Source organism: Mesoplodon bidens (genome assembly GCF_964165515.1).
Source record: "Mesoplodon bidens genome assembly, chromosome: 14".
NCBI lineage: Eukaryota > Metazoa > Chordata > Mammalia > Artiodactyla > Ziphiidae > Mesoplodon > Mesoplodon bidens.
In genome coordinates, this window is record NC_138170.1 from 29819708 (window position 1) to 29834710 (window position 15003).

Consider the following 15003-nt stretch of genomic DNA (forward strand, 5'->3'; position numbering starts at 1 on the left):
AGAGAGAGAGGGAGAGAGAGAGAGATTTCTTTTCCCCCTTCAGGGATAACAAGAAACTTGTAGGGTTTCCTGTTTGGAGGGTAGGTAATGAGAGTTAGGCAGATGGGCAGCAGGGCAGGAGGCTTCTATCTATATTGTACTGTTTGAAGTTTGAACCTTATAAATATTTACAGATTCAAATAAATAATTTTTTTAGTGTGATAACTCAAGGTTCCAAACAATTAAATGCAGAGATAATCACATTTCTAAAAATATAGGGATGGATGGTTGGAGAATTTAATGCACTAATCTTGGAATATACACTTAAGGTTTCATTAACCTTAGATTTTATTGTATTGCCTCTATGTTACGACTGTTGTTTGCCAACGATTACTACAAAAATATTGTACTTTCTGTGTAAGAGTGCCTTAGAATGAGCCACTGAAATTTTTGATAATATAAAATGTATTTTAGAAAGGATTTTCTTACTTTAGTAAATGGAGTATTTGAAATAGATATCATTTCTTGATGACTTCAGGTCAAATTTATGAGCATCATTCTGAGTCTTTTAAAAATACACCGATAAAAAAAAAAATACACCCGTTCGCAGTTACGCCAAATAGTGTCAAATTGTCTTGTTTTTTTCTAGTTCCTCTGTCTGCTTACTTTGAAACTGTTTGGTTATTCCTCCCTATGAACTCTTACTATCCAGATACTTGGTATAGCAGCCAGCTTGCAACCATTTTGCCCCAAATTTACTTTTCAAATAAAAAAATCTGCCCTAAAAATGTTTACATGGCTTGTAAGTTAAGGCAAAAGAGGGTAGAATGCACTGTAATGGTATGTCTGCTGTTTGCACAGTAACATCATATCTTGCAATCACATTGTTTAAATGTATAGCTATCATCTTCCTCTCATGAAGTGAAAATGTCTTCTAAGAAGTAGGTTAGCCTAAGGTCAGGAAAAATCCGTATATTAGAAGAAAAGTTGCACATGGTAAAGCATGTTGAGAGGTGAAGGGGTAAAATCTCCGTCATGTATGTGTCCCATCTACCAAGTATAAGATGAGGTAAGGAAATAAAAACTATGAGAATGTAGCTGGTTCTCAAAGCTTTACTGTTAATCACAGCATAATATTTAGGAAAGGTAGAAAAATACCTCATACAATGGATTGATAGCCACAATTAGTATGAGTTCCTTAAAGGATTGATAAATAGGATATTAGTGTCTTGTGCTACTTGGGGAAATAGGTTGAGGGCTTTGGGTTGACTAAGAGCTCATTTTTTCCATTTGAGATGATGGAATATATACCCTTGCTATATGAAAGTCACTATTTAATGCATATTTAGTATGAAAGTTAGATAGCAAACGATGTCTGTGTGTGGCCTCTGGAGTTAACCATAGATGGATTGTAATCCTGACAATCATCATATGATAGGTGTAACTTTGAGTAAGTGATTTAATGTGATCTTCCCAAATTTATATTTCAGTTTCTGTACATTTGGGATATGTGATTGGCAGGCATTCTCAGTGCCACAGCGCTGACTGAAATTACCCCTGGCTCCCTTGCCTCTTCCTGTGTTGTGTGTGCTAGGCAAGCTCCAGTACTGGTTGAACATAGCCTCTCTGCCTACTCTGAAGTAATTGAGTATTGCTAGAGAAAAACTGAGTCAGTGTTTTGCTTCTAATTTAATGGTCACACATTAGATGAGTACATGTTACTGTCTTTGCAAACCTGTGTTTCTCTAGTAAATTTGATTTCCTGTTCTTTGATGACTATTTCATGCCCCCTCATTTCTCCTCGGATATTCCTCACTCTTTTCTCCATCAACACTCTGAGCTTCAGCTGAGAAAACAGAAGCTATCATACAGGAATTCCCTGAGCTTTCAGCCACCAAACCTACATTAAATGCACTCACCTCCTCCCTCTTCCTCCTGTTACAGTGGAGGAAAGGTCCTGTAAAAGACCAAATCACTTAGGATTGGGTTCCCACCACTCCGTCCTTTTTAAGGACTTTGATCACGTGGTTATTCTGGTTTTTTCCCCGACTGAAGCTTTATTGAGATATAATGCACATACCATAAAATCCACTCATTAAAGGTATATGACTCATTGGATTTTGGACTATTCACAGTTCTGCAGCTATCACCACCATTTTAGAATATTTTCATGACCCTGAAAAGAAACTACATACTCACTAGCAGTTACTAGCTGTTTTCTTCTACACCCTCTCCCCTCAGCCTTGAGCAACTATTAAATCTACCTTCTGTCTCTTTAGATTTCCCTGTTCCAAACATTTTTTATAAATGGAATTGTATAATATGTGCTCTGCTTGTTCTTTTGTCCCGTGTCATCAGTCTTTCCCTCTTCAATGAATCGTTCCCATCAACCAAAAAACATGTCTCTTAATAAACTTAACTCCATATCCCTTCCTTATCTGCATCCCTATTTTTCTTAATAATTCAGAATCCAACTTCTCAAAAGAGTTGTTTGCATATTCTTCCACTTCTTTGTCTCCCACTCACAATACACATACACCCCACAGAAAAAATTTTCCTCTTCTGTGAGCAAGTAATTGTATTTGTTTTCTAGGGCTGCTGTATCAAAGTAGCTGAATGACTTAAAACAACAAAAATGTATTCTTTCAAAGTTCTGGAGGATAGAAATCCAAAATCAAGTTGTCATCATGGCCATGTTCCATCAGAAGACTGTGGAAGAATCCTTCTTTCCCTCTTCTTAGTTTCTGGTGGTGACTGGCAGTCTTGGTATCCTTGGCTTGTGGCTGCATCACTCCAGTCTCTGCCTTGGTCTTCACACGGCCTTCTTCCCTCTGTATGTGTCCACGTTAGCTTCTCCTCTTCTTACAACGGCCCTTCTTAAAGGGCCCACCCTAATTTGTATTGACCTCATCTTAACTAATACATCTGCAAAGACCGTATTTCCAAATAAGGTCACATTCACAGTTATGGGGCAGGGTAGATAGGACTTCATATAAATTTAAGAGACATTTCAACCCACAACAGTAATTAAACATCGTATGGAGTTTGTTAGTGTGGTAAGCAATCTTTGTTTCTTTTTTAAGAATATGCATTTCCTTTTTATGTGTCTCAAGAACAGCTTTTAGTTTGACTGTTCTTTTGTGCTAATTTAAGCTGACATTTGACATATGCAAACCAAAGCTGAACCCCATCTACTTTTCACTGTACTTTTTTTTTTAATAAGTTTATTTATTTTTTTGTATATTTATTTACTTTTGGCTGCGTTGGGTCTTTGTTGTTGCTGTGTGCGGGCTTTCTCCAGTTGCAGTGAGCGGGGGCTACTCTTCGTTGCAGTGCACGGGCTTTTCATTGTGGTGGCTTCTCTTGTTGCAGAGCATGGGCTGTGGGTGCGCGGGCTCAGTAGTTGTGGCTCGCGGGCTCTAGGCATGCAGGCTCTAGAGTGCAGCCTCAGTAGTTGTGGTGCACGGGCTTAGTTGCTCCGTGGCATGTGGGATCTTCCCGGACCAGGGCTCGAACCCATGTCTCCTGCATTGGCAGGCAGATTCTTAACCACTGCACCACCAGGGAAGTCCCTTTTAGTCTACTCTTAAGCTGGCTTTTGTTCTTACTCTATACCAGCACTGCCCTTTTCAAGTTCACCTCTTGACTTCTGCTTGCTTGACTCTGACAGTAGATTTTTGACGGTTTCTTCCTTCATCACTGGCTATTCCTTCTTAGTCACCTTAGCTAGTGATCTCTCCTTTACCCAGATTTCAGATTTTGCTGTTTTTCAGGGCTCTATCCCAGCATGCTTTCTTTTCTCTGGTCTTTCTTCATAACTCTGAATCTTATATCTCCAGCTCCGTTTACTTCACACTAACAAATGGTCTTCATTTAGATGTCTTACAGATATATCAAACTTAATGTGTCTTAAATCGTCTTTGTTTCTTCCTCAAACTTGTTGCCCTCCTCCCTCCCAGGCTTCTCATTTCCATTAATGCTAGCACTATCCTCCCTACTGCCCAGGCAAAACCTAGGAGTTATCTTTGATTCCTCCCCTTTGACTTACTGTGCACGTCCCTCCCCACCAATTCTCTTGACTCTTCCTTTAGATTACATCCACTGCTACTGCAATAGTCCTGGTCACTGACTCTTTTTTTAATCTGGATATTGCATTAGTCTCATAAAGTGTCTTTTTCCTTTTACTATCTCCCAAACTGTTCTCCTTCTTAAAACATAAGAACGGCCTTCTTAAGACATAAATCGGATCATGATAATCTTTCCTAAAATAATCAGTTTTTTCCTTTGGCAGTTTTCCTTTTTTGCACACTAGATTCCAGTAAAACTAGTCATCTTTCTCATGCTTCTTTAAGATGCGTACCAAACACTTTCCTGCCTTAACACACCATGCAGTGCTTTTCCCTCTACCAGGAACACCCTGGTGTTTTGACTTTTCTAGCTCCTCTTCCTCTCTATTTCAGCTTAAATGTCATTTCAGAGACCTTCCCTAATCATGCTGCTCTAAAGTAGATTCCCATGCCTGTATGTCAGCATGGGATATTCTCTCTCTCAACCTTTTGTTTCTGTCATGGTATTTACCACAATCTGTAATTACTTAATTTGTCCCCTGCAAAAGAATGTAAGTTCTATGGCAGCAGAGACCATGTCTACCTCATTGACCAACGTTTCCCTAGCACTTAACCTGCTGTCTAGAACATGATAGCTGTTCAGTATTTACTTGTAAGATGACTGAGAAACCAAACACTGTCATTAAAAGCATGTCGGATTGCATAAAGTGCAATTTTCATCCATAATAGTATGGGTTGTTCCATGAACTTTACAATGGCTGCCTCATAAGGGCTTTTGGGCTCGAGTCTTTCAGGTGATTAACATTCCCAAAGTCTGATATCCAAGTAAAAGAAAGACAGTTTAAAAGCACCATTGTGTTTTAGGAAAGCTGTCATATATTGTGTATTTCACAAAGCATTTCATTCAAAAAACATTTGTGAAAAGCAACTATCCTTGAGTTTTCTCTATTGCTGACAATTGTTTAACGTCAACTAATAGTGGCTTCTTTGTCATTTCTAATGTTGTGTGGAACAGGATGCTGAAAACGCCATTCAACAGATGGGTGGCCAGTGGCTTGGTGGAAGACAAATCAGAACTAACTGGGCAACCCGAAAGCCTCCAGCTCCAAAGAGTACATATGAGTGTAGGTGAATTGGAGAAGAAAAGGAAATGTGGAATTTTGGAGGAAAATACACTAGATTTTAAATGTTAGAGCTGTTCCCGGAGACTTATTGCAGAAATAGATGAGAAGCAAATCAAGACTACTGTTCAAAAATGTACTTAGTTTTCATTTTTGTAATTATAAATAATAAATTATATCTCTAATGTCAAGTCTCCTGTTAAATAGAGAATATTGAGTAATTTTTAGACATTCTTGGGGGAGGTTTAATCCTCAGTCAAATGTAATATGTATTAAATAAGCATTTTGATCAAGGTAAATATTACCATTACAGTAGTGTAGTTAATGTTGCTTTACTCTTTCTGAATGAACATTTTATTTAATGAATTAAAAATATTAAATTTTTCCTCCCCAGCAAACACCAAACAGCTATCGTATGATGAGGTCGTAAATCAGTCTAGTCCAAGCAACTGTACTGTATATTGTGGAGGTGTCACTTCTGGACTAACAGGTATGGGGGCTTTACCTATGTGGCATCTTGAGATTAATTTTTAAACTAAAAGGCTTGGTATTTGTAGGATTTTAATGTGGGTTGTTTTTGTTTTTTTGTCTAACAGAACAACTAATGCGTCAGACTTTTTCGCCATTTGGACAAATAATGGAAATTCGAGTCTTTCCAGATAAAGGATATTCTTTTGTTCGGTACGGGTGGTTTTTAAAAAAATGTTTCCCCCCCAGATCATTTTTGAACATTTAACTTAGTGGTTTTCTTTAAAATTTACTTTGGTTATAAAGAAATAGAAGTTTCTCTAGTGTTTATCATATTTGCCACTTTTTTAATAGCTCTCTCCTTCCAACACAAGGCAAATAAAACATTCTATTAAAAGAAGTTTCCCCAGAACTATAAGATCTTTGAGGGGGAAAAAAATGAAAATATGCTATTTTATTGATTCTTTTATATTAACTTCCTGTTATACTTCAGGCTCAGTTTGATTTTTAAAAATAGGTTTTATTCATAAGCACTTTATTCATTTTTAACATCTTTATTGGAGTATAATTGCTTTACAGTGTTGTGTTAGTTTCTGCTGTATAATGAAGTGAATCAGCTATATGTATACTAAACAATTTATATTGGTAATTCTTGATATTATTTTCAATAGGTTCAATTCCCATGAAAGTGCAGCACATGCAATTGTTTCTGTTAATGGAACTACCATTGAAGGCCATGTTGTGAAATGCTACTGGGGCAAAGAAACTCTTGATATGATAAATCCCGTGCAACAGGTAAGAAGGTTCTTGACTTTGTAGAGTTATTGCTGGGCTAATAGGTATTTTTAAATGAAATTGTTGATAATCGTCATTAATGCTTCTAGCTAAAATGATAGCATATAAGGGCTCTTCATGTATTATAGTTTCAGAGTAGTGGTACATAGATGCAGGGGTGACATGATGAATGTGACCACCTCAATTGACTCATGCTCACACAGTGGATTTTAAAATGCTGCAACAAACTTAACAGGGTATTAAGTTTTTTCTAATACTTAGTAGATTTATTCACATACTATTTGGAGAACTCACAAGCATGGTTTTTTGTTATTATTAATTAATTAATTTACTTATTTATCTATCTATCTATCCATCCATCCATCCATCCATTTTTGGCTGCATTGGGTCCTTGTTGCTGCGCGTGGGCTTTCTCTAGTTGCGGCGAGTGGAGGCTACTCTTTGTTGCATGCACAGGCTTCTCACTGCGGTGGCTTCTCATTGCAGAGCATGGGCTCTAGGTGCGGGGGCTTCAGTAGTTGTGGCACATGGGCTCAGTAGTTGTGGCTCACAGGCTCTAGAGTGCAGGCTCACTAGTTGTGGCACATGGGCTTAGTTGCTCCACGGCATGTGGGATCTTCCCGGACCAGAGCTTGAACCCGTGTCCCCAGCATTGGCAGGTGGATTCTTAACCACTGCGCCACCAGGGAAGTCCTCACAAGCATGTTTGATTCAGTTGAAACAAAAGCTATGAATATATTTAGGACCTTGGCATTTTCTTCCAGATTTTGCTGCCTTTGTTTTTCCAGGCAGTTCTAGTGGTTCAAACTTGATCCCACAAACATTTCTATGAGGAAATGGAGCATCAAGATAGGAGTAAGAAAATCCTAAACTATATAACTTTCTTAAGTAAACTGAATATAGGAATAAATAGTTTTTATCTTCCCTACCTTCCCTAGCTAAAGGAAATAGTCATATGGATAATTTACAAAACACCTAAACATTATCCTGAGTTTAATAACCCTAACCCTAACCTACTGCCTTACAAAGAGTATGCCATTTAGAGCATCATTGTAGAGTTAAAGCAGTATAACCTCACTTTTTTTTTATTAGCCGTGACTTTATAAACTTTTCTTTGTCCTTTAGTCTTTTCTTTTTAATATATATATAAATTTATTTATTTTATTTATTTATTTTTGGTTGTGTTGAGTCTTTGTTGCTGCGCACGGGGTTTCTCTAGTTGCCGCAAGTGGGAGCTATTTGTTGAGGTGCGCGGGCTTCTCATTGCGGTGGCTTCTCGTTGCAGAGCACACGCTCTAGGCACTCAGGCTTCAGTAGTTGCAGCACATGGGCTCAGTAGTTGTGGCTCGCAGGCTCTAGAGCACAGGCTCAGTAGTTGTAGCGCCCGGGGCTTAGTTGCTCTGCATCATGTGGGATCTTCCCAGACCAGGGATCGAGCCTGTGTCCCCTGCATTGGCAGGCGGATTCTCAACCACTGCGCCACCAGGGAAGCCCTGGCCTTTAGTTTTAATTGTAATGATGGCCCTATGTGTTATGGCTATGTATTTGTGGTATATTAGGACTGTATATGCACCTATAACTTTAAATAATATTAAAGTATCTGTTACAATTTTACTTAATAGCAGAATCAAATTGGATATCCACAAGCTTATGGCCAGTGGGGCCAGTGGTATGGGAATGCACAACAAATTGGCCAATATATGCCTAATGGTTGGCAAGTACCTGCATATGGAATGTATGGCCAGCCATGGAACCAGCAGGGATTTAAGTAAGCATACTTGTTCTTTTCCTTTATTATTAGCCTTTGAAAATGTCAAGATCTTGGGAAGAGATTTTAAGTAATTAGTAGGTAATGTGCCTTCTTTCTAAAGCATAGCCTTTGAAAGACTTAGAGAGGTTTTTACTTTATAGTTTTAAGTGTATATCTTTAAAATTTTCCCTAGAAATGTGTTGTCTTGATTTATAACCAGTGTTATGAGAATTTTGGTAATGCTTGGCAGTGAATCAACAAATATTTAAGTAAGGAAATAAGAACTTAATAGTTGCTAGGCTTATTGGATAGTTATTTTGATCCTAGTTGCTTTATTCATTATGCTTTTTTTTGTGCAAGAGGGTTTATTCATACATTGTTATATGAAAGCTTCTTTATACATCCTGAATTACAGTTTTACTTAAATTTCTGAAAAACAAACTGGAAATTAAAACGCTTTGCCATTTTTATTAAAAAGAATCTTGTAATGTTGAAAAAATTTATGAGTTTACATATACTAATAATTATCTTAATTTCTTCTTTGAGTAATATAAATGCAAGTCCGTATCATACCAAATGATCACGTTTCCTTCAGGTAGTGGCTTGTTCAACATATGTCAAACCCCAGATGGACAGTTTTCTGAGATTAGAGATGAGATTTTCTGAGTTCAAGGGAATAAATGTTTATAGATAAAGGATATTTTCTTAGCTATAATTAAACTAACAGAATTAAACTGTACAAATTAAAGCTACAAGGATACTTGTTTTTAAAAGAAAAAACCTTTTGCCTTTGCTTTCTCTGGCATAACTATTATTCTTATATTTGGGCTTAAGAAAAAGGATATTTCCCACATATGTGTTATTTATTCTTGGCATTACATTTTATTTTAACCAGTGGATTTCCCCTCCCCTCTGCTTCTTTCACATTCTCCACCAGTCAGACACAGTCTTCTGCACCATGGATGGGACCAAATTATGGAGTGCAGCCGCCTCCAGGACAGAATGGCAGCATGATGCCTAATCAGCCTGCAGGGTATCGAGTTGCAGGGTATGAAACCCAGTGAAAAAGGACTCCAGAATCTAAAGCCAGTGGCTTAAGGCTACAGGGAGTGTAGTAAAGCCGTTGTTTACTTAAAGATTTATCAAATCAGTCAGTGCAAATGTCAGATACAATGTATTTATTTAAAAGATTCATTTTTTAATCATGAAATTACTTACCATCCGCATTGTTTTAAAAAGAAACAATATGCTGGATGTCTGCCAATTTTTGCCTTCATTACCTTTTTTGATAAAGTTTCTCAAATCCTTGTTTCAAATACAAATGCAGGGATTGCTGCCACTTTTTTAAAATTGAGGCAGAAAATTGCACAATGTTGAACTTTTTTCCACTGAAGTAGTGTGCAGTTCTAGTTTGCATTCCTGATATGATTTAAAACATGTAATATAAAGATGTAAAAAAAAAAGAAAAAAGGAAAACCAAAACTGTGCAGAGTCTAGAAGTTCTTTGTAATCTTCAGCTTATGCACAATTCTATTTTAGGTTTTTTTGAAATAGGCATTGTTTGAGCTGTCCCATCTCCACTGTTTTCCCTTTGGGGTTTTTAAATATAAGTTATTAGTTTACATCATTTTTGTATCTACATTTTTTTCACAAATTTGTCTTGCCTTATTAAAGTTCTATAAAATATACTTAAATGGAAAAAAATGATCTTTAGATTGAAAACTTTTCTCAGATGGATTGATAATTGCATTCATCTTGTGTTTTATATGAGAAGGTGCCTCAAGAATTCCCTGTTGAATTTGTTTAAAAGGGTTTTTATCTTCTGCGATGAACTTTGCTGTGTACCAGGAAATATAAAAACAAAAACTTGTTACTAAAGAAAATCTATGAAATGTGATAAGTTCTTATGAACTCATGTTAATTTCATGTGTCAACTTCTACATTTACATGTATCATTTCATTATGTAAAATGTTTTAGCAATTTAATATTTTGCACAGTTAGCAAACTTTGTATGTCATTTCCTCCTTAAAGGCATCATGCAGAGTTGACAGGAGATTTATAAGGTTTTGTTTGCATGTGAATATCAAATACACACTTTGGTAGTCTTTGAATACAAAGTCATCTGCTCTTGTTTTTCAAGAACTTTGAGACACAAAGTTGTATGTAAAGAAATATATTAATTTGCCATATTCTAGTTATATTTACTCAAAAAGAGTAAATCAACTTGATTTTAATATGTACAAATGATAGCTGTGAAACTGTAGAATATCCTTATGTCAGGCTTGGGGTTTCTTGTGAACTCCAAAATTAGCCTGAATGACCAGCCGGGCTAAATGTTCAGAGGCCAAAAGATAAACAAACAAAAAACCGTGAAATCCTACCTCCTTAAACAGCCTTCAAAGAGGAGAATCCTCAGTGCAATCATTACTTTGATTCTTTTGGTACCTGTTTTCCTGGAGTTCCCAATTTTATTATTTTGGGGTGGCTCCGAGCATTAAGAGGTTTAATCTTTGATGACATTGTTCTAGTTTTGAAATTTCTAGTATATTTCAGTCTCTTAGAAGAATTGTGGGAGATTTTGTTTTGTTTTGTTTTCAGCGAAAGTCACAAACTCTCCTCTTCTTTGACTCACAAAGGGGAAGGGTCCCCAGTCTACATATTTGGATGCTTGGTTGTTTTTAAGACCAGAGAGCTCCTGGTGTTGTATTTAGGAACAGAAAAGGCCCATGGAATCCTAAGAGTTTCCTGGCCTGTATCCTCCAGGTAGGAGCACATGGCTCTAAGCTGGTCTCTAAGCCGATACTTCTGTAAACCAGAGCCCAGGAAAGACAGCTCATAAATGTATAGTTCTCTGGAGCTCAATTCTATGCAGTTGTACTGATGTTTCATCAAGTCACTGTGTATTTTCTAAGTGTTGATACATTAAAAGTTGCTTTATGGAAGATGAGTAAATTTTTTAAACACTTGGAAATTTTATTTCCTTGTTAATTAACCTTCTACAGATCAGGGCATGCAACCAAAAGCAGCTTAAATACTCAAAAAATAAAATAACAGGATGCTGTTTTTAGATTCTTCTGGTTTATGTTCCTATTTTAGGACCCTCACTTTTCTCTTATTCAAAAGTATTTTATGTCCTATACATCTGTGGATTGCAGGGTAAATTATTTGGGCATAAATAATCCAAGCAAAAGTATAGTTTTTCTTTCATCTTGACTATCTCAAGAAATAACACTTTTTATTAGCCAATATTTTCTTATTACACAATTCTAAAATGTACATTGACTACTTTTTGAGAAGAAAGTAGCATTACTCAAAGGCTTATTACTACTGAACAAATTTGCAATTCAGGAACATTGCTAACTTTGCTTTAAATCTTACTCTCAGTGTTAAATCATTTAAAAAATTTACAGTCTAAAAATCATACTGGTATTAGTATCAGGTAAGGAAATTAAAGTTTTTTAAATGGACTCATTCTCTGCAATATGCATTCAGATTTTACTTTAAAATACATCTGGTACTGTAAAGAACCTAAAGTGGTTCACACTTAAGGGGTCATTAATCCAGTATTCTTTGCCCTGACTGTTTGGATATTAAAGTTCCTTTATGTTTTCTATAACCTTTGGGATTTTCTTGCAGTGATTATTGTGTGTGAGAGATTTTTTTTTTCTTTTTGGTCTAGTCATATTGTTGTATTCACTCAGGTATTTGTTAGATTTCTTTTTAATCTTATTTCAGAAACCATGGTTTGCATTGGGTTACTGTTTGATACCACAAAGAATTGCTGTAGATTTAACTCACTATGAAATCAGGATCTCATTTTCCTTGTTAATATTCTCTCCCTGTTGAAAATGAGGTTCACATTCTAGTTTTATTCTTCTCCTGTTTTGTTCCTGTGCTTACTCAGCTTCCTTTTATATGTGCTAGAGTTCTATTACTTTTGAGAAGGCGGTTGATAAGGACTAGTTTGCATACACAAAGAGAGTTAAGTTTACCAAGAGCTACAGGGTGCTCTTGAGGTTACAGTTGAATTGGAAAAATAAAATGTGTTTGTAGGAAATAAAGAACAAACCCTTTCAATGAAAGAGTGATGATTTCTAAAAACAAAATCTTTTTGTAGGGGGTTGTTACGTTTTTTCCAGTCACTGCATTTTGACTATTTAGAACTTGAAGGACATACCTCCAAAACAACAAATTTTAATTTAAGAGCCTTGATAAAATGTATGTGAATGTTTCTGAGTTGAATAGGACTTTACACTATGGTCTCTAAAGTTGAAGGCTGAAGTTATTCTGATAGTGATTCACCTAAAAAAGGGAAAAGTAGATTTCTGACTCAGGGTTAATAAGCTCGGGTGAGAGGCTGTGCAGAAAATAGTTATTAAGCAGTTTTATATACCAGATAAATGAGATCCCTAGCTCCTTATTTGTGTTCAGCTCTAGAAAACCAACAGCCACACTTAAACACACCAGGCAAGATTTGGAGGCTCCTACTGTGGAAAAACTAAGCAACTCTTGAGTGAAAAGACAGATGCTGATATTTGAGGGTCCCCTCCAAAAAGTAACTGGCCAAGAGTCCCCTTACAGTGGAGCATACCAATCAGTAAGCCCTGCCCACGTACACAGACCTTCCAAACAGGTTTTTAGTGCTTCACTTCTAAATAAAGACAGCCAAAGATCACCAGAAATTGAGAAAAACCTTGATTGTAAAAGGTAGAGCTAAATAAAAGCAACTCTCAAGAAGCAGAAAACTTCAACAACTATCATATCCTTAAATAAGATACTGTACTCAAGAAATTAGAGCAGGATACTAATAAAATGTCACAACAAGAAATTAGAATAGGAATAAATTCAGTGAGAATATTAAAAGATGATATGTTCTATAACAAATCAAAAGTGTAGGGAAAAAAATGAATATGGATCAATTCAGGAGGTTAAATATTAAATCAATAGGAGTTCCAGGAAGAAAACAGAAAATAGAGGATTGGGTAGAATTTATTAAATAAAGGAAAATTTCCCTGATGAAATTTTGAGTTTCAAGATTTAAAACAAGCTAATGTTGAATTTGCACAATAAATACAAAAGACCCATACGATGCCATACCACTATGAAATTTTAGGATGCCAGACCTATAAAGAGAATATTCAGAAATTTACCAGGTAGAAAAAGGATCGAGGAAAATACTCAATGGCAACATTGGAACCTAGGGATCAATGGGGTGCTGTCTTCAAAAGTTAGAATGAATTATGTCTTGGGTGACAATAGAATAAAGACATTATTAGACATGCAAGTTCTCAAAAGATGTTCTTCCTGTTCAGTGATTCTCAGTTACTGGATAAACTCCATCAAAATAAGAGTAAATCAAAGAAAAAATATGATGTAGCGTCTAGAAACGGGATCAAACACGAGTGAGATAACGGGAAGTCCCAGGATTGCAGCTGTGAAGCTACCTGGCAGCCAGTCCAGACCGATGGTCAGAGGGCTAGACTTAAGGTTATCTGAGACGCCAGCCTGTGTATTGTGAGATGTTTTATGGAACTATGGAGCAAGTGAAAAGACTAAATACTGGAAGAAAATCAGGCAAATGGAAAGAGACAGTTGTCAGGGAAAGCATTCTATAAGAAAGGAAACATTCCCTGAGCCAAGTACATGCATCAAGATCATGTTTTCCTGAATTACATTCACAAATATTTGTATCAATACTATTCCACTGCTTTGGTTTTCTTTGGCAATTCCAATTGTGTGTTAGATTTCCTCTGCCTGACATCGGTTTCTATCATTTGTTCTTAATTATTTTTATCTTTTTGTTCCTTTTTTCTTTTCTAATCTCCGCTTCTTAATATGCTTCCTGTGGTATCCAGACTCACTTGTGTTCCTTTTAATGTAATCTTCATTTCTGAAAAAAAAATTTTTTTCTCTTTTCTAAATTCCACCAATTTTTGTTTGACTTCAGGGTTGTCTCTTCCCTGAATTCTTGTTTTTCTTAGCTGCATTTACTTCATTAGATTTTTAAAATTCATATTGGAATGTCTATATTATTTTCAACTGCTTTGTGGGAATATTTTTCCTGTGAGTCTTCTCCAGGGAAACTCTAGGTAAGTTTTGCTGTCTTATTTTTAATTACAGTATCTTGGTACAAATGCTGTGCTTATTCCTATTCATATTTGAAACAATTGGTTTTTCCTAGACCAAGTACCAGCAGGAGAATGAAGGGGAAAAACCTTGTCAAGATTTCTCACCTCCCTCTGTGGCTACAATGAATTGTCTCCTTAAAAGTGTAGCCATGGGTCTTCTCTGGGATGTGATCTTGTTCAGAAGTTCTGTGCCAGCTCTGAGCTCCCTTGGTTCCTTCGTCTGCTACATTAAGGGACCTAACTCATGTCTTCAAGGACATCCCCTAACTTGCTTTCTGAAAGACATCACCTCTGGACCCCTTAGGCACTTCACACACCTTCCCTCCCTGCCTCTCCCACACTCATATGCTTGTTCAGTCCTCCCCACAGCAGGCTCCACTCAGGGTTTGGCTCTCTTCTCAGAGTGAATATTTGCGAGTGATTTCTGAGGTCTGCCACTACCAGCCCCCTCCTCACTCCCTGTCCTTCCCCCATGGCACTCAGTTGGCCTCCCATCCAGCACCACACTTCCACTCAATGTGGAATGTATAAGTTTTCTTTGCATTCCTAGTTTCACTTAAGATAACTGTTTGTGGGAGTCAGTTGGTCATATGTTTTCCTTGTCGCTCCCTGTGGTTTCCAGAAGTGGAAAGATCCAGAACCAGGCTGCTAACATTTCAACCAGAATCAGAAGACCAAAGGAATCTTTTAACAG

The 15003-nt window shown here is 36.8% G+C and overlaps 1 protein-coding gene across 10 annotated transcripts in view; it reads left to right on the plus strand.

Moving 5' to 3' along the window:
- TIA1 (TIA1 cytotoxic granule associated RNA binding protein) overlaps positions 1–15003 on the plus strand; it is a gene marked incomplete at its 3' end in the record, with an annotated part of 58398 nt that overhangs the window by 17743 nt on the left and 25652 nt on the right. For 6 of the 10 annotated variants that reach the window (XM_081254504.1, XM_081254507.1, XM_081254506.1 and 3 more), the window contains 6 exons: positions 5062–5170; positions 5562–5657; positions 5764–5848; positions 6307–6430; positions 8053–8198; positions 9118–12263. In XM_081254504.1, coding sequence (XP_081110630.1) covers positions 5062–5170; positions 5562–5657; positions 5764–5848; positions 6307–6430; positions 8053–8198; positions 9118–9244 — 687 coding nt within the window. Of the gene's footprint in view, positions 1–5061; positions 5171–5561; positions 5658–5763; positions 5849–6306; positions 6431–8052; positions 8199–9117; positions 12264–15003 lie in introns of those variants that run through there. The other 4 variants (XM_081254508.1, XM_081254505.1, XM_081254501.1 and 1 more) reach the window with 2 other exon arrangements.